This window comes from Pteronotus mesoamericanus, unplaced genomic scaffold (assembly GCF_021234165.1).
Source record: "Pteronotus mesoamericanus isolate MK-2021 breed Mesoamerican mustached bat unplaced genomic scaffold, CSHL_Meso_final contig_68, whole genome shotgun sequence".
Taxonomy (NCBI): Eukaryota; Metazoa; Chordata; class Mammalia; order Chiroptera; family Mormoopidae; genus Pteronotus; species Pteronotus mesoamericanus.
Window position 1 is genome coordinate 13,487,266 of NW_026555234.1, and position 22,741 is coordinate 13,510,006.

General features: G+C 40.5%; 1 protein-coding gene across 2 annotated transcripts in view; it reads right to left on the reverse strand.

Annotated features, from left to right (window-relative positions):
* The window catches only part of PPARGC1A (PPARG coactivator 1 alpha), a 92,803-nt gene extending 74,137 nt beyond the window's left edge, over positions 1–18,666 (reverse strand). For both annotated transcript variants that reach the window (XM_054581994.1, XM_054581993.1), the window contains exons 1-2: positions 18,500–18,666; positions 13,407–13,586 (exon numbers count right to left, since the gene is read on the reverse strand). In XM_054581994.1, coding sequence (XP_054437969.1) covers positions 13,407–13,586; positions 18,500–18,547 — 228 coding nt within the window. In that variant the 5' untranslated portion in view covers positions 18,548–18,666. The remainder of the gene's footprint in view (positions 1–13,406; positions 13,587–18,499) is intronic.
* Between the last annotated feature and the right edge of the window lie 4,075 nt (positions 18,667–22,741).

Here is a 22,741-nt window from a genome sequence, read left to right on the forward strand (position 1 = left end):
TCACAGAGATGTTTTTACAAATGGCACTTTAGTCACCTCTATTTCAGATAATTAATAATACTAAGTTAACAATGGCCAGAGAAATGAGGTCTACTAACATGAACTATAAAAATAACCACTGTGATGAAATAAAAATGTGCCCTAGCTATAGAACATGCATCTTCTCTTTTTGCTCTAAAACAGCTGGAAATAAAAATAAACCAGCAACTAAAGAGAAAAGTGGGATCCGTGTTTTGTTTTTCTGTGTCACAGACACAGCAGGGAGATGACACAGGACTGTCAGAGGGTATCGTGCTTTTTGCTGACTCAGAGAAAAAACACATTTGCCATTCAAAGACAAATTAAACCAGGCATGGATCATGCTACGTGGATCACCAGACCCAGTTATCTGCCAAGACCAGGCAACTGTCAGTTATCTCCAAATGCACCTAAACACAGAAAATTCTTCGCTTCTGTGTGGACAGAATGTCTTTGTCGAATTTTTAAGTTGGAACACATATTGCAAAGCGATCCAGAGTGGATTTGTCCCAAGAGAAATTGACACAAATTCCTTTAGGACAGGAGCAGCCACCTCAGCTACATTGCTGGGATTGGCGGGTGATAGGATTAAAGGAGCTAGAAAGTGGCATTGTGACCTAATGTAATTCTCAAAGCTGTTGCACACAGAGCCCTGGAATTGGGGACCAGCAGGGGAAAGAAGTCACATATCCCGTGCAGCACTGCAGCATCGCTGCTGTGTTCAAATGCTCCGGCGTGCGCCCAGACTCCTCTCCAGTGGGAACGGAAGGTGAGCCTGCCCGGTAGGCAGCGCTGCCTAAAAGAAAAAGCCAGGCTGATAGATGCGGCTCAGAGGAGAGGAGGGTGTCTCCGCAAAGCATGTGCTGGCAAGACACAAGAGGATCCTGACATGAGAACATTTCTGGACAGAATCTGGGCTGGCAGGGATCCCTGGACACCCAGGACAACTATGTCTGGAATACAGAGGCTCCAACTTCTCATCTGAACAAATGACATGGCACCCAGGGAAGCTAATGTCCTTAGGCCAAGAGCCCATGGAAAACCAAGGGCATTCCTATAATAGAGGAGCATTTTCCCTATGTAAGCACCATTCAAAAGCAGAAATAAACTTCTCAGAAAGGACTGGGGAGAAAAGATTAAAGCTTGAGCATTACCAGAAGGCCAAAGCGATCTATATGAATAAAGATCAGTGGAGGTGTAATGAGAGGAAAGGGAGAGGCAGCATGCTTCCCTGAAGGGAACAGGACTGTCCCTGTGTAGGACTGTCCCATGAGACAAGAGAAGAGGGCTCCAACAGATAAAAAAGCCACATATTCAGAAAGTGGCATATAGGCAAAAAATGTGCCAGCACTTCCAGCTGGACTGATGTATCATTATTAGAAAGAAAGGTCAACAGGCTTAAAATGGTACAAAACAGTTTGTTTCCAAAGGGATCCACACATGTTACCGTGGTGCCACTTTCTAGTCACGTCAACCCTGCAGGCTGGTTAGAGAAGTTTCTGCCGACAGCCTCACTCTCTTCCCTGAGGTTGCCTTCTTCTTGTCTTCTCTCAGCCAGTGCACAGAGCAAACTGCTGTTTTCATCAATACACTGTGTGTAAGACACCGTAAATCCTGATCCCTCCAGGTCAAATGTTCTGTCCCACCGCCCATCATTTGTTGGACCCCACACCTGCACTCTTGGTTTGAAATAGAAGGTCCCGAGAGCCCACAGAAATGCTCTCCAGCAAATTCCACTTCAAGGTGAATGTGCTGCTGAAGATGATAAGTGTGCCAGTCCAGAGAAGGACAGAATGTATCTGTTACGGTGACCAGGGTAACAGGGAGGTGCGGAAGTCCTCGTTTCACTGCCTCGGTCCAATTTCTTAGCTCCCTGGATTCTAAAGGCCTGTCTTCATCAGGCATCATGCGCTTCATGGAGCTGCAGGCTGTGTCACCGTCTAGCCACTGTATCCCCAGACACTGGCAAGATGATGAGCACTCCGAGAGTTGACAATCTTTTTTTTTTTTTTTTTTTTTTTTTGATGAATGGGTAAACACACGCGTATCGGCTTTTTAAATCCAGAATATGAAGATATGTGAACATTTGCAGAAATTGGAGGCCTAGGACTTTGGTCCGTAAATCATTTCTCACGGGAGAAAATATAACCACCCCTAGACAAGTGCTATGGAATGAAACGACCTGTGTTAGCAAGCACCCCCGTAGTATTTGCATTCGGCACCACTGTCCTGAGGTTCTACAGTTTGCCACTTAACCGGGTCAAGCAACATGATCACAGATACAGACTGCAACCTGTTCTGTCTTCAGGCCATTGGAAGGAAGACGGGGAGGATTTGAACACCGCTAAGAATTTCTCAAAAGTGAAAAAGTACTTTGCATCCATTTCTACTCATGCCCCTGGGTCAGAAACATCAGCCGCTCTGGAAACACTCTCTGCAGTTGCTCCCTAGTTACTGGTGTGTACCTTTCATTTTTCCTCTTTTCTCCTTTTCTGTCAGTTGCACATTTGATTCAATAATTTCTTTTCTGCATCTCTCTAAATTCTCATCATGGGAAAGTTTGACCAAAACATTCAGTTCTCACTTCTTAGTGCTCTGGTAACGAATTACGAATTAACTGCAAATGCACCGAGAAGGCTTTCCAGAGTGTTGTTAGAGAATTTCATGACAATTAGCACAGATTTGCACTAAAGAATAAGAAAGAAAAAAACCACGGAAAAATTGTTTTAAAGGAGAACAAAAAAAGCTCCTCACACATACACAACCCAAAAAAAAGCTTCCAGCACTGGCTGAAAGCGATACCATTGGATGACGGAAGAAACACACCAGATTAGCCAATTAGCATTCACCCAAGAAAAGCAAATGCTTTGGAGGGAGGGGGAAGAAAGGAACTCATCAACAGTAATATCAACTTTACAATAGCCCTGACGGTTTATCTACCCAAAGCAAGTGCTCCCTCCCCACATTTTTGTGACCCTCTCGACAATTCTGGGGGAAAAAATGTTAGTTCAACATTATCGCAAGCCAGAATATGGCTCTATTTATGTGACAAGTTGACAACATACAATTTCATGCTTGTTGAACTGATCGGTGTTATATATTCACTGTGAATATTATGAAGCTTCACCATTATAAATATGAAACAGTATACACTTATTCAAAATAACTCCAGCAGTGGCAATTTATAGCTTGGTTGTTTGTGTTCTTAGGAGGTCCAAATGCCACCTTAAGAAGCTGCAGCGTGCAGAAACAGATGTGCAGTGTGACTGCGACCAAAATGGGTTGACGATGACCTATGTGAAAGCAAGCTATTACATTTTAGTCTGCGTGGCAGCTGACACCGGTTTGTATTTAGATATGTGACTGTTGGGAACACTGTGTCCTTAAAGCTCTGTTTAAACACGGGCCAAGACATTTGTCTCCTGGACTAATTATTTTACCACCCTTGTATGGCAAGTGTCACTATTCTTTTTTTTTTTTTTTTTAAGAAAAAAGAGTGTGAATGTGTATGCACACACAGGCACACATTTCCACTGTGCTGCGTAAAGTTACAGCAAGTACTTTAAACCTTGGACATGCCAGGTGAATGTTGGCAAAAGCTCTAGAATGCCCGCATAACAGGATTGTACCACTTTCTTGATCAGGTGCCTGGGAACGAGACAAGGCCACAGACCATCAGATCATAAGCTGTCCCCGCAACTATTCTGGCTCAGGGTTTTTTCCTCCTTTTCCTTCCCCACCCCCTTTCTTTTTGTTAGCACGCTTCAACCAATTTGCAAGTGTTCGCTTCCACAAGGACACATTTGGAAGAGTGAAGAACAACACAATTTATCCAAATGTGGAATGAAATGAAGGAACCAGGCACCTTGCTCAAGCTAGATATCAGAATTTGCATAAGTAGTTTTCCAACAACAGAGGTGCTATTCGGAACAAAATAAATTGCTTGTACTGTATGCAAGGGTCCAAACCTTGACCAAGTTTGTGATTGCTTCCCAGCTCCTCTGTTTCTTAAGTACACCTAGATAGTCCTGCTGAGAAGCTCAAGTTAGTTGCCCTCTGCAGGTAGACCTAAAAATGGAATGGTTTAGTTATGTATTATTTAATTTATTTATTTTTAGCTATTGTTTACGAAGGAATCTTCAACATCTTTATTTGACTATTCAGATACATAAATCCAAAACATTTGAAATATAAATGAAGTTGTTCTAGGATTTTCTAGTAATTCTTTTGTCTCTGTTTGTTTGTTTGTTTGCTTAATATTAGATGACACCCCTCACTCTTGTTTGGAGGTGTAGCGAAGGATTCGGAAACCAGAATCCTGGATCGCTCTTGAAACAATTTAATTATAGTGTTTAGAAATTTCCTCATTTTAACAAAGTTTGCTATCCAAAATTTGCATTTCTTGCTACTTTTCCTGTTGGACTAAAGTCAAGGTGTTGTCGGTCTGTCTAGTAAAGCCAACCCACAAGATAACATAATCACATACATTCATTTCTCAGGGACCTTGGCAGTTCTTATCTCCTTGCTTTTATGATCTCTTATGAACAGCCAGGAATAGCAATCTGCAGCCTGTTTGTAAAGCCATCTTAGTCTGAACCTCGCCTTCTCCTCTTTTATCACATGGCGATATTCCGCAGCTGAATTCCACTCACCCCAGCAAAATTTGCTCTGAGCTCCATTTTAGAATAAAGTCTTTTCTGTGTGTATGGAACATGTCAAATGTGCTATAAAGGGCAATTATCATTTCCATAAACTAATTATTAATGGAAGATGGTATATGTGTGCTTTGCTTAGATTTATTGATATGCTGCCCACTGTACATGAGAGCCTAAATCTACTGAGTTCACGGTCATCAGCATCTCACACAAGCCACTCTGCAGCTCACACGGTCCCGGCTCCTCTGTGTGCTTTGCTCAACTTTATTTTACCACTCTGTCACCTAGAACATCAAACACAATGCTCGAGTTCTGTGTTAAATCACAATTGTTTCCTAGTAAGTGTTCCAAGCTACCCATTTTTATTAACAGTTATTTATAAAATCCTTAATAACATAGATAAAATAGTTAGTTAATTTGTGTGTTGAGCCATGGATGTTAATTTGTAAACATAATAACATACTGCAATCATTTGCATAATAGCATTTTAATCTTTTTAGTAAAAGCTGTAATTCCCTACAAAGTACACTGCAGTAGAAACTAAGTGACTATTGGTAATAATACAAAAGGCCTTAAAATTCTGATCCTATTATAGTGTTGGAACATACCCAAACTGCTTCCATAATCTCTGAAATGTTACTGTTCTCTGATTTAGGTGTCTGTGTCAAGAATAAAAATGAAGTATAACTGCTAGCAGTAGACTATTTCCTAAATGTAATTTAGTATTCACTAAGCACCAGCACTTTGCAAATAGCTCTGAGGCTTTCCTTCAAAGTTCAGAGCTCCAGCTATTCAGTGAGGAACACCCAGGAACTCGCTCTTGACTGCTGTGCTAAGGAGAGCGCTCTGATAAATCGTGCTGATTTGGCACGGGCAAGGGCATCGGCCACCACGGATTCGGCGACTGGGTCTGCTTCCTCCCTGCCTGACCAGCCTGCTTGGACTTCCTTAAACTGACTGCCATCCAGCAGAAGTTTGGAAGAGATTGAAAAAGTAGGAGAAATGCTTAAAGAAGTTACTTCAGAGGTGGGGGGCGGGGGGGAATCAGCTCTTTTGGGGGTGGGTCTCCAGAGCCCATGGATATCAATCACAAGACTGTCCCAAAAAAGAAAAAGAAGGTAGGTGTTCAAAAGTCAAGCCAAGTCATTTTACACAAGATCTGGTAATTCATTAATCTATCCTGCCTCAAACCTTGAATGAATAACTTGCAGTAGTAATGGAGATGGGCAGGTCTACAAAGTATTAGTGTTTAGAGTCTGAAAGTATGCAAATTATTACATTATTTTTGGAATAGAAAAGGCATGAAAGTATCACCTATCATTGTTTTGGGACAAATGGCGTAATGGGTAAGAAGTTATTTGTCTTTGTAAAATTTTGACAAGAATACGAATGTGTATTTCATTGTATATCTCTCTCCTCCTTCCCTTGCTCTCCTTCTAGCTGCTTGTAATTCAGGATCTTTGGCAGGCTACAATAACATAGAGTATCCAGCTTTGCTTTCAAACTATAGACCTGAGCATGCACTGTCTTGGAAGTAACCTGAGAGGTTAAAGAAAAAGGCGGGGGGTGGGGGGCGGGGGGAATGGTCCTTACAAAACGGTTTTAACACCACAGGCAATTCATTTTATAAAACCCACAATAAAAGTTTTCATTGCTAAATGAATAGGCACATAATCATAGGGACAAATTAACCTCGTTAAAAATGTAAAGTCTCAGGTAGGGAGCAGGGAAGGAACGATTTGGTTTAACAAGGCAGTCTTTAATGTTCATCTTTTTGTCTGCTTTGTGTGTTCATCTCATTCAGAGGTGAGCCATCTGCTGGGCTGTGTTTCCACGACACTGCATACAGATAGGGGACAGGGGCAAATAGACACAGCATATGTATAAGGTTACTACACAAGCACTCGCAGGCATTATACAAATAGACAGTGTGTCCCAATCAGCACCCTGATTCCTGATTATTTTAATGTAGACTAATATCTTTGAAGGATATCAAGAGGCAATGAGCCACTCTTTTCCTGAATCCTCTCCAAGTTTTTCTCCTTGTGAATGTGGTTCTCCACGTTTCTGGCTTCAGAGACATCCAGTCAGAGTAATTTTTATTTAGAAGACCTATTGCAGAGTCCAGAAGGTGGGGAAAGCCCCATGTATCTCCTAAAATGGCTCATCTACTTGTTGGAGTGCCCAGTGTACCTGACACAAAGTAGTTGGTCTTTACCCAGAAAAACACAAAACGGTATGTCCTACAATCATTGTGCCTAATTAAACATATAGATTCTCACTTTCCAAGTTGCAAATGGCTAAGAACTGGATCGACTTCCTTATAAAACAGCAGCCAACCTCATCTCTTGTAACCACACCTATATTCACAAAAGCAACCACCAAGGAAGTTGGTAATGGTTAAAGATGGTCATGTAACCAGCATCCTGTGACTTGCTATTTATTCATAGGGGTTGATGCCAACAGACACAATGCTATGGGTCAAGACACCCAAGCCCTATTTTTCCAGTGGTCAGCATAATGCCAGGGAAGAAATAGGGTGATAAACCAGATGTTCCCAAGATAAGGCAGATGTTATCAAGCCACGGAATCTAAAACAGTCATTAATGCAAGTGTGATGAACACACACACACACACACACACACACACACACACACACATGAACAAAACTAGACTCCCTGAAAGATAAGCCGACAGTAAAATGTGCAACTAAAGCAGCACACAGGCTGGATCAGATTGTTGCTTCCTGATTTGTGACTCTCCAGGATGAACATCTAACTGATTTATATCCAGAATTTGGAATTTTGTGGTAAGCTACAAATGCAAAGATAAGTACAACATAAATTTTTAAAATACTCCATAAGTCTCCATGAGTTTCAACATTCTTCAATGTTCTTATGTTATAGCCAATTATTTCCCTACTTAAATGGCTATTATTCTCTTACTTGAAGTCTATGTTCTCCGTAAGTGTCATTACCAAGTGTGGCAAAAATCTGGTTGCGGGCCATAAATTTAATTTAAATGACAAACATTTATTGATTGCAAATGGGAAATTCCAGAAATCTTGAAAAAGCGATTATTGTAAATTAACTCAGTCTCTCCATACAACAAAGGAGAATTTATTCTCCTGATGATTAAATCAAGGTGAGATGGCTTTTACACACATTTTCCTGCCTCTGTTTGTTTTGTTAAAATTCCAAGAGGTTTGCCATTCATAGAAAAGTCTGTCTGACCACAAGCGCAGTCAGAAGCAGGAATTCATTACCATGGAAGGCTGCAGAATTTTCTCCAAGGAGACAGTGAGAAAAAGCAGACACCACGTAAATTCATGGATTGGGTTAACTATGCTCTGCCCTGAGGCAGCAGGGAAATGGAGAGCCCCTTTGTAAAACGACTCACAAGTCTAAGAAAGTACTTCAGCTCCTAGAGGTGGGCAGAAACTTAACCAGGAAAGCAGCCATGCCTCTCCGATTCTCTTCAGCACGTTTGTGAGTTCACATTCTTTTTACCTCCCTCCCTAACCTAGCCTGTATTCCTTGGGGCTGATGGAATTTTCCTTCAAGGTGTTTCAAGTTTTTGTTCCCTGGACACCATCCCTTCTGCTGTCATCTTGTCCCTCCCTGTACCTGTATCGTGTTGGGTTGGGAATGTGGCTGGGCCTGACGTCCAGTTTCCCCTACTTTCTGCTTGCCCACTGCTCTTAGAGCTATCAGAACTATCACTCTTAATTATTATCTCCATGACACTGTTGTGCTGCTTTAAAAAAAAAAAAAAACAAGTCTCTAATGACACCCTAATTCCTCCCTACCATGTAAGCTGGGTTCTCATGACCATCTTATATTTTGTGCCCACCCTAAATTCAAATGTACTACCACTCCTATGTTCCCATTAATGTTTATTTTCGTTTGAGTAAACCAAGTTCCTCGCCTCCTTACACCTTCTATGAAAACACTTCACTCTCATTCTCTTATCAACCCCGGTGACCTTATTCTTGCCAATTCCTTCCTCAGCTAGGATACACACACACACACACACACACTCACACACAGGCATATATGTATGCACACAGCCTTACAATGTTTGCCAGTTGTTAATACATATAACATATAAATAACCTGATGTGTAGACATGTACATTGTTTTTCAATTGGCTAAAAGATATGAACGCATGCGTGTATATGTATGTATATATATGCATATACACACAGTCTTGCATTGTTTGTTAATTGTTTTGCGTTTCTTCACTTGGACTCCCAAAATTTTTCTTTAGGAAACAGACCTTTTGTGCTTTATAGGTAATCTTCACATTATTTAATCCATACTGCAATCCATACCATAAATAAATACATGACTGAACTCAGTCATTATGCTGCAAATATTTCCTGGGCACTTAACTTTCTGCTGTTTTCTAAGAAAATGTCTAGAAAAACATCAGTGAATGAGGCAAGCAGGTTCCCAGCTTGCAAAATGCTCACAGTCCATGCAATAGCCAAGACTGTTTTTGTTAACTTTCTGGTAAGTACAGAATATATGCCCATTTTAGAAAAAAAAAATAGAGTAGAACAGAAAGTCTAAAAAAGAAATATAATATCTCTATTTCCATCAGAATGGTCAGGTATTCTTGAATACCCTTCCCCCTCCATTCTCTTGGTGGCACATAAGAGGACACCTCACAGACAATCGACTAACAGGTCACTGCACCCCACTTGTTATCCTATAAAAGTTCACAGTATCCAACCTTACAGAGAGTTTGAATATTTACCCAATGTGAGAACTGGCTACAGCTGTGAGCCATTCTCCTCCCATTGGCAAAGGCGGGCTTCAGAATATTCTATGAGTAATGAGCTAGAGATAACTACATTCTCATTCACCATGTTCTAAAGAACCCCAAGTGCTGCATTCTTAGGTAACAGACAAATGAATGAAAGATGCCCATCAAAACAGATGTTAAAATAAAGCGGGGACAAGGTGGCCCGTAGTGACCCAGAAGGGGCCCTGTGTTGTTTAACCCTATGCCGCCTATCTCCACATAGTGCCATGCTGTAAAAATAGTCTTTTATTCTCCTCCTTCAAACAAAGCACAAAGGCAACACAGGGAAGGAAGTTATGTTGCAATATTCTGAAACATAAATCTTGCTCCTAGCCAGTCCAGGGACAGTATCCTGTTTTCCTGGCACATGGATCAGATTCACTGGAGGCTGCATCGATAGGCCTTGTGTCCTGTTTTGCTAAGCGGCTTCTGAATCATACCTGGTAACCTGCATTTACACATCCAGACATAACTGTGCAAGCCGAGATCGCTGTTTGCATATCCAGTTAGACAACAGATGTGTACAACTGCAGGTTGGCACACCTCACTCCCCCTCCGGAATACACTCTTTCCCAAACTGTGACATCCAATTCCATCCTTTCTCTTTTCTTCTAAAATTACATAAAAATTCAACTTAGATTCAAAAAATCTGGAGGAGGCCAAAGGAAAAAATTCCTATGTACTCCTAGCGTTTTAACATTCTGCTATACTCTCTGCAGCTCTTAAAACCCCTTTCTTTCTTCTTTGATTTAGAGTTCAGAAATCCTGTGTCCCTTTTTCCAGGGGTGTCTTCAGTGAAAAAGGGTTTAACTCTTGGTGCCTTATTTTTCTCTGAGACTCCGAAGTAGATAATGCTTTTCATTGGCAGATCAGGGTGGCAGAGACCGTGACTGGTTTTGGCTTGCTCAAGTACAAGGCCTTCACAAATGTGATGAGGCAGGGTTCTGGGAACTGGAAGGAAGTGAGCACAGGTTGAAGTCCGCTGTGGGAGGTTTAAAGGCGCAGGCTCTGGGAAATGGCTTCACGGAACATACAGCTTTGGTAGAAGCAACTCAGTGCTGCAGCCGTTCAAGGGTTATTTTGCTGCCTATGGACCTTCTTCACAGGGGAAGACACAATTTTAGAATTCCACCTAAGCTCAACATATGCTTTTTTTTTTTTTCCGCCTGTTAGAGAAAAAGATGTTTAAGTTTAGCACTAGAGGGCAAAGAGTAGAGGCATCCTGGCTGTATGCAAATGCTGGGGAAGCCTCAGCTGTTTGTCACGGTGTTGCCACATATGGCCTTCCCCTTTGCCCAGACAGAGAGGAATGGCTTCTGTGACTTCAGAGAAAGCTGTTAGGGGGATTTACCTAAACAGTCACTTTTGCTCTCTGTCATTAAGAGGGTTCCTGATCTATCAATCTCAAGATCCTGGATATCTTGATTATTTTGTATGGCTTCTGATTCTTCTTACCTTATACTTTTAACTATATCTTCTCTCAGCAATATGACCCGTTTACCTTCAGTGTTTTATGAAGGGGATTTCAACAACTTTTTTTTTTTCTTTTTAATGCAGGGCTTCTCAACTTGAGCAATGTTGTCACTTGTGGCCAAATGTTTCTGTGTTGTGGGGGCTGTTCTGCACATTGTAGGATATTTAGCAACGTCCCTGGTCTCTACCCAGTAAATGCCAGTAGCATTCCCTGCCTCTAGTCCCCCCCCCAAAAAAAAATGTCCTTAGACATTGATAAATGTCCCCTTGGGAGCAAAACTGTCCTTAGTTGAGAACCACTGGTTTAAAATAACCTAATGATAGATTAAAATAAATGAACCTTATGTCTTAAAGCATTGAAAACAATTCTATCAGTGGTAGAAAATTATATAGGAAAACACAAAAGGGCATCTTTGTGTAGATTAAGCATCTCTAGATAGCTAACCAGTTGCTCAGCCAAGTCACCCAAAGGTGTCAGTGAGGAGTACCTTGTGTAGGTGCTATAACACGAAATATGGGGACACAAGGTCATGGAGAAAGTGGTCTTTTTTTGACAGCAGCCCACCAGGGAGACATTGAGTACCTCGCCATCTCCAACACCTCCCCCACAGCTGCCTTTTATTTATTCCCTAACCATCATCCAAAACGCATGGCATTCACCCAATATGGAACAGCCGATTTTTAGATAAGAGGTCTATAGAGATGGGCATTTTCAAAAGTACTGTTTATTTAATGCTGCATGACTTAAAATGGGCCTGTAACCTGACAAGTGTACTGAATGAGGAATGTTCATTTTACCAGTTCTAACCAGCCAAGTCCTCACATGAACTTTCTAAGACCCGGCTGAGAAGCCTGGGAAAGTGTCAATAACCACAACCCTTCAGCATTTCCTCCACCGCATTCCCTCTCCCCGCTGCCACCTCCACTACCATAGGGCCTCTTCCCCCACCCACATAAAGCTCCGCACACATTATGAAGCTGCAGCCGTCGGCGGGACTTGGAGCTGCCCCGGCTGACCAGCTACCCCTGCTCATGCCAACCAACACTGAAAGGGAAGATTCTGTTCTATTTTTAAATATATTGAGCAAAGAAGCAGCTTGATGTGTCTTTGTCAAAAATGGCTGTCACCCAAATTCACTGTTACTCTATTTTTAATCAATGATATTGGCACTGAAGTCAAATAAATTTGGGGTTCAACTCCCAGGCCTAGATTTATCAACTGGGTGATTTGGGGAAATCACTTCACCTCTCTGAGGCTCAGCATCTGCATGCGCGAAATGGGAATGGTGATACCAGTACCCAAGTGATAGGCTGTTTTAAGGGATGAGTTAGATGACACACATAAATCACACGTGTTCTAAAATGTTGGCCATTTTGTTATCACTATTATTGCTGTTAACATTACTATATCATCATTCACTCATTATTCAACCAGCACTTGTATGTGCTGGTTGCTGGAAACACTCAGTAAATATTGTAAAATTGGCTTTCTTAATGACTCAATAAACATTTATTCAGTGTCTTTTATGCGCTGGGTGCTGGAAAAACTCAATAAATATTGTAAAATTGGCTTTCTTAATGACTCAAGATTTCAACCAAATAACACTGAAGTATAAGAAATGTCTCTGCTGGTGGATAAAAAATACATTTAAAGTGCTTTGTATGGAGTCTGGCAAATAGCAGGTAGAAAATGTTAGATGATGGTGGTGGTGCTGGTGGTAGAGACACTGAAAAGTAGTTGCTTTGGCAACTTTTATTCAGTTCACTTGCCAGAGTCTTCAATGTTCGTCTCTATAAGAAGCCATTTATTTTTGAGTAACTAAGTACTGATTATGTGAGAAAGAACTTTCTTTCCTTAAAGTAATGCTAAAGGGTAAGCTTACAATACAACATAAAAGTATAGAACCTAGGAGGTAATTTTCACAACTGAAAGGTAAATATATTTTGACTAATTTATAAGTAAATATTAGAAGTGTTGGGTTTGAAGTTTCCAAGATATATAGAAATCAAAAGTATAGATAAAAAATACATAATAATAAATTGCTCACCTAATTTGTAAAACAAATAAAGGTAAGTATTTAACCTCTTGGTTAATAAGAAATGCCTTGTTTTATGTTAATTTATATTAGGCACCATTTTCTGTGGGAATTAGGGATAAACAGGTTTAGACATTTGTTCTTCTTTGTCACTAATTCTTTCACAATCCCTTAGTATTTCAACACAGTTTAATGCACTCTGTGGGTTCTTAGCCCCTTAATTCAAAAAAAAAAAAAGAATCCATGTTTTCCAAACACTGATTTTCACAAAATATAAAGTGCCAAGTGCCTATTATAAAAAGTCTTTTGAGGAAAGCTAAGTAAGAAGCCATTATGCTTTCAGTCCAAAACTCATGTTAGTCTGGCCCAGGCCAAGTTCAATGAGAAATTAATTTTCACCAAGCGGTGTCCTTACCTCAAATATGTTTGAAGGCTCATTGTTGTACTGATTGGATATTATTTCTGATTGGTCACTGCACCACTTGAGTCCACCCAGAAAGCTGTCTGTATCCAAGTCGTTCACGTCTAGTTCAGAAAGGTCAAGTTCAGGAAGATCTGGGCAAAGGGGCTGGTCTTCACCAACCAGAGCAGCACACTGCAGGAGGCAGGAGGAAAAAAAAAAAGCTTTCATTAACTTCAGGAATTTATTAAACTGCAATAGCATGTGATAGGAATTAAGCTTGGTTAATTCAACGACACCACCAAAGCTGGTTTCCAGGGTTTCAGTCACTAGAAAAAACATCCTAAATTCTTTAATGTACTTTGTTCCCAAAGGATACTTTGCCTGATCCATTGGATCCAAAATTCTACCTCTAAATCCATGCTTCTGTGAAGCTGCCTTTGAATCTTCCTGTTAGAAGTCAAATAGATTTGTCTGTGCCTCTTTGCTAGTCAGCATTTACTGAGTTTCAAATTGTTTTCTGGTTAACTATATGCAAAATTTCACCCTACTCTTAGAGTATAATCTCATTGAGGAAGGGACACATATTTGATTTTACATTGGAATTGATATCACACATACCAGATACAAAATAAACAACTGCTAAATGAAAAAATAGAACATAAGAACTCTCCCAGGAAAACTTTCTCCATGTACGCTCTTTTTAACCAGCATAATCCATATAATTCATTTAGCAACTAATGATGCAAAGTCCTCTAACTCGTCCATGCTTCTCTTGAACTGTGATTTAAATCTTTTAGTCTCACTCGACTCTACATCTCAAATAGGTCAAAATCAAGTGCCTTGTGATGAAGATAAAAATTGTATTTTTTCCTAAATTATTGTATATATTTCACTATGTCTAACATGCAAGGTGTGTGTGTATGTTTGTGTGTGTGTGAGAGAGAGAGAAAGAGAGAGAGAGAGAGAGAGAGAGAGAGACTGGGATCACCTGACACCTGGGAAAAAAAATCAGAGTAGTACTTTTTTTTTCTAAATAATTGTATATCTTTCACTGTGTCTAACACGCATATCGTGTACGTGTGTGTGTGTGTGTGTGTGTGTGTGTTGGACTGGGATCATCTGACATTTGGAAAAAAAAAATCACAGTAGTACTTTTTATCTTGTATATATTCCTAGACTATAAGTGAATTGAAAGGAACTTTGGCATTTTAAAATGATTTTGCTATATTGATAGGTTTATAATATACTTTACTGTGGCTGGGCTGCTTGTCACCAAGGCTATTCTAGACTGGCATCGTCATTCACCTCTTTGGGTGGGGTAGGTGGTCTTTTAACTGTCCCACACTGTGGCTTTTGAGGAAGGTGGACCCCATTACCAAAGAGGTGGTCTTCTAATCTCAAACTGGCTATCTGGCTGCTGATTCCTCACTGCATACTGTGAAGAGCCCCACAGAAACTTCCTACGGCAGGGATCTCGTGATGCCAGAGACATGGGACTTTATCCACCCACACGCCAAAGTGTCTACGTCAGCAGGCACCCACTCTGAAGCGCCACCCTCATGGCCCTGCATTCAGGGGTCAGGAGAGACGGGGTGGAATTGTTCACGGCCAGGCAGCGGCTGGGCATAAAGCTGAAGATCCTGCTCGACATTTAGATTTTGAATAAAATAAGTTTTATGCAGATATTGTTCCCAAGCACCCATCGTCCCTGGAAGGCGACATTACCCAGGTCATACGCAGCAGCGTGAGGGCCATCCTCCCGATCAAAACTTTCCTTACCATTTTATTAGCTTTTCCCTTTTTATTATCTGAGTTAGGCCTAAGTTACATATCCGTATCCTTGACTAGGTTCATAAGCAAGCAAAGACTGGGCTAAGGAAGTTTTATTCTGGCGCAATGTCCATGGTTTGTTTTGGGTGTAACACTTCCCAGTCTTCAAACTTGCCCACACGGCTTATCCTCTAAGCACAAACGCACCATTTTAACTCTTCCACAACGTGACCAGTTGGGAGACAAAGGGATAACTTTTTCAGCACTGCAAAAACCACTAGGAATTTATTGGGGGACAGTCCTTAAAAAATAAACACATAAACAACAAAAACAACAGCAAAAACATCAAAGTTAGGGAACATCAGATCTCTACATCTGGCCTCAGCTCCTGCTGTGCAGAGCATAAGTGAGAAACCTGCTTCGGAATGCTGAATGCCCCAGCAACTAACTGCTGGGCGACTGCTTGCTGCCTCTCTCTCTCTCTCTAACTGCCCTTTCTAGGCATGGCTGGTTCAAAACCTTTTCACCTTTCCTAAGTATGTATTGAGTAACTTTTGAAAACCATCAAAAAGATCTGATAGATAGCTTTTTGTAGTTTACTGTGCTATCATTCACCTATGTCTCCCCTTCCCTTTCCTCTGTCTCATTTTCACTTTTAAGTTATGGTTGAAAAATGAGCATGTGCTCTTGCCAATGTTGACATGCTAATAAAATCAGGGCTTCTGCATGTGGCATTCTCCTGATAATCTAAAACACATTAGTGGTAGCAAGTGTTCCTGTTATTCATTTATATTTGGCCTTTGGATGATGCCAGACTTCCCAGTCCAAGCCCTGTAGCTGTCCTCATCTGCCATGCTGATATTTACCGCTCCCCCATACCTCTGTAACAGGTGGGCTTTCTTACAGTTACAGACCCACAATCTCCTGGCTCTGTGCAACTACAACAGCTATTTCACAACTGTAGCCTTCATTTTATAATAAGATTTAAGAGGATAAAGCAGTTACTAAACACAAAAGGCTAATTATTGTACGTTATTTCACCCCAACAGACTTTTCTCTTAGTTAAGGAGCAGACAATAAATTAGCTTAACTGCACTGATGATAATGGATCATTATAATTAAGTATAATTCTCCATTAACCTTTTGGAGGTTTTTGAGCCATTGATGGTAAATTTTAAAGAGAGAGAGAAGAAAGAGTGGACTTGGCCACATTAATTATATTAATGAAAAAAGAATCATATTTCTTTAAAAAAAAATTAGTCAAGACAGGGAAGGGGCTAGGGCGGGGGGCAGTTAAGAATGATAGTCTTAGTGGAGTGCTTGTCATGTATCGTCTCTATCAATCTTAGTAACCTTATTGCACATCACCTTCATTAAACTGTGAAACACCGGGGACTCTGAGTAGCTATAGTGATACAGGCCTTTATTAACCAACGCACTGTCCTGTCATTATGTACAAAAGGGCGTAATACGTTTTAGGATGACAGCAAACACTAATGATTCAAAAAATGAAAGCTGCCTACGCTACCTGCTGCTCATAATATTTTAGACTGGCAGAGGTGATTCCCAGAGCTGCCGCCGCCAGGGCAAAGCTTCCAGCAGCTTGCTGTCTACCGTGCAACAGAGGAGCGACGGGCCCGTCTCAGTCAGCCGACAACTCAATCCCCAGCTGGACAATTAGCCCGAGACCTCGCCTCCTTAAGACAAAAATAAAAGGGCCACTACCCTAAATGGTCCTGACGCTTATTTAAAATGACTCCAGGAATTCCAGTGATTACAGTAAATCTGCCGTATTTCCATGTGATCTAGTTTCTCAGTCAACTCCTAACAGCATCGGGAATGATACTTGATGGAAAAATGGAACTACAGCTGCTGAGACCCACGGTGCCAGCCAGACAGCCACCCACAGGACATGCCAGCAACTCGAAGACAATTGGGACTTTGAAGCCGCTTATAACCCTGACTCATAATAGCTACAGGACATATGCATTAGCCATATCTATGCCACCTTCCCGAGAAATCACAACAACATAAGAACCGTCACAATCCACAAATATGCTCTGCCGAGGCAAGGAGGGCAAACCAAGCCCCCACTTGCAAACCCAGCAAAGAGTTAAGAATCCAGGGCATGCCTGGCTAGATAGGAAAAATGCACTCGCAGACGGCCTGGGCCAAATTATTTTCACTTTAGATGTGTATCGCTGCACCACATGGACATCTTATTTAATCAAATCACGTGTGACACTCGACCCTCCCCCCTTACCCTACGTGCCCCCAGCCACCCAGAGGAAGCACTTGCAGTCCTTTGCCTGGTTCATTGTTAGCAGCTCAGATCCTCCGTGCACTTCAATTCGATTCCATCTCATCAGAGTCCAGAGAAAGTTTCACTTGTTTCCCAACTTGCCCAAACTTTCCGAGAACACTGCATTGTGCGGAATGCAAACATGCCAGGCCCTCGTCCCCCCACTTGTCACTCTAGACTCCAGAGATTACGAGGAAACGGCTTGCTTTTTTTCCCCTGGTATGAATTGTAGCCAGCAGAGACTGTGGAATTGATGTATTGCCGTCTATTTTTACACAAGCAGCGAGCAGCTCCACACACAGTCCTGCATAAACTCTATTCTCTCTCCGGCTTCAGGCAGCTCTCCGTGGTACAGCGAGATTTAACCATTGGCTTCCCTGCCACTGACACGAATGGAAAACCTGGCACCTTACTTTTTTTTTTTTTTTCCTGTTTGCTGGCCAAATCTTTCAACCACATGGAGGAGTTTTAAAGGAATCAGCTTCACTGTTTTGTGAGAAAAGCAATCTAAAAGAGCCCAGCAGGATTATTTAGGATTTTTGAGTTCTCTGTCTGATAAACACAGAGACACGGGGAAAAAAAAAATCCAGACTAGAGTCAAAACTGACTCTATTTGAGCACATCCATTTTAATATTTTTATCTTCATGTTATTATAAATAGAAATGGCATTTTTCCAACCAGGCCACTAAATACCACTGGAAAGACTTCAGCTTCTGATTCATATCAATATCTTAGAGCATAAATATTGTATATGAGTAGAAACAGAGCCAAAGGCACATGGAAAGAGTTTCCAACTGCAACAGATACGGATGACAGCAGCTTAGCTTTGATTTGCTTGTGGCATCTCAGAGCCACCTTAAAATAGCAAACTTATTGGAGTTAAGATAAGATTAAGATTCCTTTCCAAAAGCTCCTGCCCAGGCTACTTTTCTACCTCTCTCCTCGCCCAAGCCCTTCCCCCCTGACAAGAATAATTGCATCGTGAGGAAGGCTCCAGTCCTGGCTGCAATGCCGAGCCCAGCCCCAGCTCACCTCGATGTCACTCCATACAGAGTCCTGGTTGCACATGTCCCACGCCATCCAGCTCCTGAATGACGCCAGTCAAGCTTTTTCAACTCCAATCCACAGTGACACTGAGCACACACTCATGCAGGCAACCAGCCCCTTACTGAGAGTGAACTGAAGGCACCTGTCTTACTACAGTCCCCAGTCACATGACAAAGCTATTAAAAAGTAGGCTGGGCTGTCACTCACCCAGCCTCCCTTCTCCTGTGCAGCTTGCTGCTCAAACTCCTGACGTCACTCAAAGGCAGCCCTCTGCCTCAGTGAAGCAACGCTTATAAAAAAAAAAAAAAAAAAAACGGAAAGAAGAAAGAAAGAAAGGAAACACTTGGACTTTGGGAGGCTTTGAGCATCACGCTGCGATTAAAGCCAGCTTTGAATGCCACAGACTCTAAACGGAGCCCTGGCCATATAATAACTAAAATCCCCTGCAATCTTTTTTTAATTTATTTTCCTTCCAAAACAAGCAAGTGGCAAAGCTCCCTGTTTCAAGACAGAGTAACTATATTCTTACCTAAATGTGCACTCCCTAAGGACTAGAATTCTAAGACCTCCAAGTGGACTCTAGCTCGGTTTGGGACTAAAGCAAGAGCTTATCACATGATGCATTTTTTATGAGACATTTTCTAATTGGGAGAAGTGTTTGAAAGCAAAGAATGGGGCATGCATTTTTTTTTTGGTTTGTTTAATCAACAAAACAGTCTGTATTTGTTAAGATATAAACAAACTCCTCCACCCAGAAACTGGCTGTCCCCGTGGCAGTAGGGAATACCAGCTCCTAAAGTGTCACTGCAGTTTGCTTTGCTCCATGTAAGGAGAACAGGCAACAAAATACCACCCTTTCGAGTCCCTTTGAATTATTTCCACTTCTGCCCTAGGCTCCCAGAAAACAAGTGTTAGCAGATGCAGTGCCTGCTGCTGTGCCCAGGTCACCCCTGTTTCCAGGCTGCTTTTTCTTTCATACGTGTAGCATTTCCTCTCGAACTGCCTAAGGGTGGCTTTTTGAATAAACACTGGATTCCAACCCCAGTGTCCTGGGTTGTGCAGTTTGCGTGCGAGAGCAAGAATGTCCGTGGAGTGAGGAAAAAATACCGACATGCTATTAGCAGAAATATTCATTTCTTGAGCTTTTTAATTTTTTTTTTAATTTTTCAGTTTCTACCCAGAGACAATGAGGGCTAACGCAGGTGCAACTGTTTCATGATGATACTACATATTGAATACATAACAAACTCAAGGTACCAGACACAACTGGAAAACACTTTCCCTAACACTAATGTGGTCTGACTTAACCCTTCCAAGTTCAAGGGAAAGGTACATATATTTGTGAACATATATGTTTTTATAAAATCTTCAGTCCAATAGCCTTTTAAAATCAGCTCAAATATTTTACTTGATAATAACTTATCTGAAAAAATTCCCCAGGTATCAAAAAATTGTTAAAGCACTAGCAACTTAAATTCCTATTCTTTTAAGGTTAATTTAATGTGTTCTCTATTGTTCATCTCCTTGAGAATAAAAAAAAATGATAATTTGCTCTAACACATATTTTAAATATAAAGTTGCTTTAATATTAAAGTGAAAGAATGAAAAACCAAAAAAATTCCCCCAAAATGTCAGGCTGCTTCTTCTTTCAGACCACAAATATTTTAAGAGATTTGTGTACTCTGATATCTGCAACAAGTTGCTAGTAAATTCCTGAATAATGTGATGAAATTGACAGTTTGTCATTATTGGACATAAAAAGATGGCCTAGAGCTTTGACATTTTAAGTTAGCTGAATACATTTTACTGGCACATTTTCCTTCTTACAAAAAGTGGAAAATTACTGTAGTTTTAATTTTCCAAATCAAGAAAGAACAGGAAAATACAACCTCGGGAAGGCTTTTATGCCTGCAATTAGTGGCATTACTCTGTGCTCCCCACAAAGAAACACTAATTTTCTTTGAAATTATATTCTGATTTAATGTAAAACTATAGTAAATTATTAAAATTCAGGGTAAAGGTCACTTGCTCTACCCTCAACACAGTCAACTGTGAAATAATATTGGTCACTTGACCTGGAGGAGTTGATGTTTATTAATTACTATCAAGAGATCCCTGTGTTGTGATATTCTCTGATATTTTCCATTGTGTTCATCGAATGCGAGGTACCCATTACATGTTTGTTTGTTTTTTTAATCCTATTCACACTTTTTAAAGAAGTTCTTTGCCCTGGAACATTTTGTATTATTGTTTTTGATATTTTAACCTGCTCACAGTATGTTGTTGAGCTTTCCTTATTTGTATTTTTGCCACCTAATTCTACTTTTTCTTAAATAAGTCAGCACATCCAATGAAACCAGAGGTGCTTTTATGTTTTTTCCCTTCACCATCACAAAGAGGGTTAGCAGGAGTCAAAAACACCAAAGTGATTTATAAACTACAGCATACCATATTTTCCCCTCAAATTTCTATTATTGTACATACCAAAATATAACTAGATTCCTGGTACAAATTAGAGAATTTTCCACTTTTTTTAAAATGCAAAATTTGCAACTCAAAGGACAAGGATATGGTAGAGGCTTTATAATTTGCTTAATTAGCTCTTCAGATTAAAATTTCTCTTCAGTCCAGGTTTTTTTTTTCCCTTCCCTTGGGAGAACATAAATTGTTAGTTGCTCACCAACCTTGGTCTTTCCTGGCTTCCCAGACAGCCTCTATATTTCATTGTGTTTCTGCCTTGACTGCTCTCTTCCTTCTTCCTCGCAGCCCTCCTTTCATCCTTTCCTCAACTCTGTCTCCAAGATTTCCAAACATTTACTTTCAATCAACAAAGATCTATTGAAGCCTTACTGTGTCCACAGCAACGTATTACAAGGACAGCCAAGAAGGCACATGACATGAACACAAGGGAGCTCACAATTTTAGGGGGAATGACAGCCCTTACAAATGGAGAATAATATGATATGGAAAAAACAAAAAAAATCCTTCACTCAATGTCTAGATTCCTCTTCTCCTTAAAACACACTCTTTTTTAGGTACAAGTTCCTTTCACTAACCACAATTCACACTCAAATCGACCTCATTTTGTCTCAACAATAGAAAGAGGTATTTATTAACATCTGTTGAGTACCCATTAACGTTCTATATCTATGCAGAACCTAGAATTCACCCTAATGGAATTTCTTCCTTCAATGGTTTAGTTAACATTTCCCAAAGCTCCTACATTGGTAAAGGCAGGAGATCTGTCCTTAGGGTTAATAACAAGAGAGAAAACAATCCTTCAAGAGAATAATTTAATAGTATAACAAAAATATCTGATCAAGTATATAACATTTGTATTTCCTTCCTCACACCTGCCCAAAATGACAGATTTGCCTGTCTTCCATATTTCAGACAACTGCCCACTTCTGAAATGTAAACACAATCCAACTCAAATAACTACGATTTAAATACCTAAGTAGACAACAGCAAAGACAGCTGGTTTTGATGTCATTATTATGCATTGATGAGAACACAGAAAAGCTATTAGTATTGATATCTTTGCCCATTTTTAATAAGCTTACAATAAATGATAAAAGAATGAGTTTAAGCTAAAACTTTTCAAGCAAGAGAAGCAGAAAATAAACAGTTACAGCAGATCTTGTATAAGCTAGCCATTAAACTTAGTACCTAACATACTACCTCACAAAACAATTTAGTCCTCAAAACTATCTAGTCAAGAATATCTGCATACCCATTTTACAAATGAGAAAATTAAAGCAAGAGTGTTGATAGAAGCTGAAAAGAGCATACAGCTTCCTAAAAACCCCTCTAGGAAGAACTAAAGTTTCAAGGATAAAAATAATATTTATTACCAATCCAAAGTACAGCAAAGATCATGAGGCAGCTTTATATAACTAGAAACCAACATTCCTCAGGATACTGCCCTTCTAGAGCATTCTTCCAGAAAGGAAAGGGGTCTTCCCAGAACTTCTAATATTTCTAAAGTTAATTATTACTTACAGGCATTCAATTGCTTGCTTTTAATACCTAGAGAAGTTAATTGATCCCAATATCCCACATCATTTTCTGAGCACAGGATCTAAGTCTCTGGGACATATTTGTGGCTGAGACTACACAGGGCACAAAAGTTTAGTGACAAGGTAGGATATTAACAAAAACCTACAGTCTCTGAGTATTCTAAAATCGAATCTTACTTTACACAAAAGCACCTTTGGGGAAACAAAA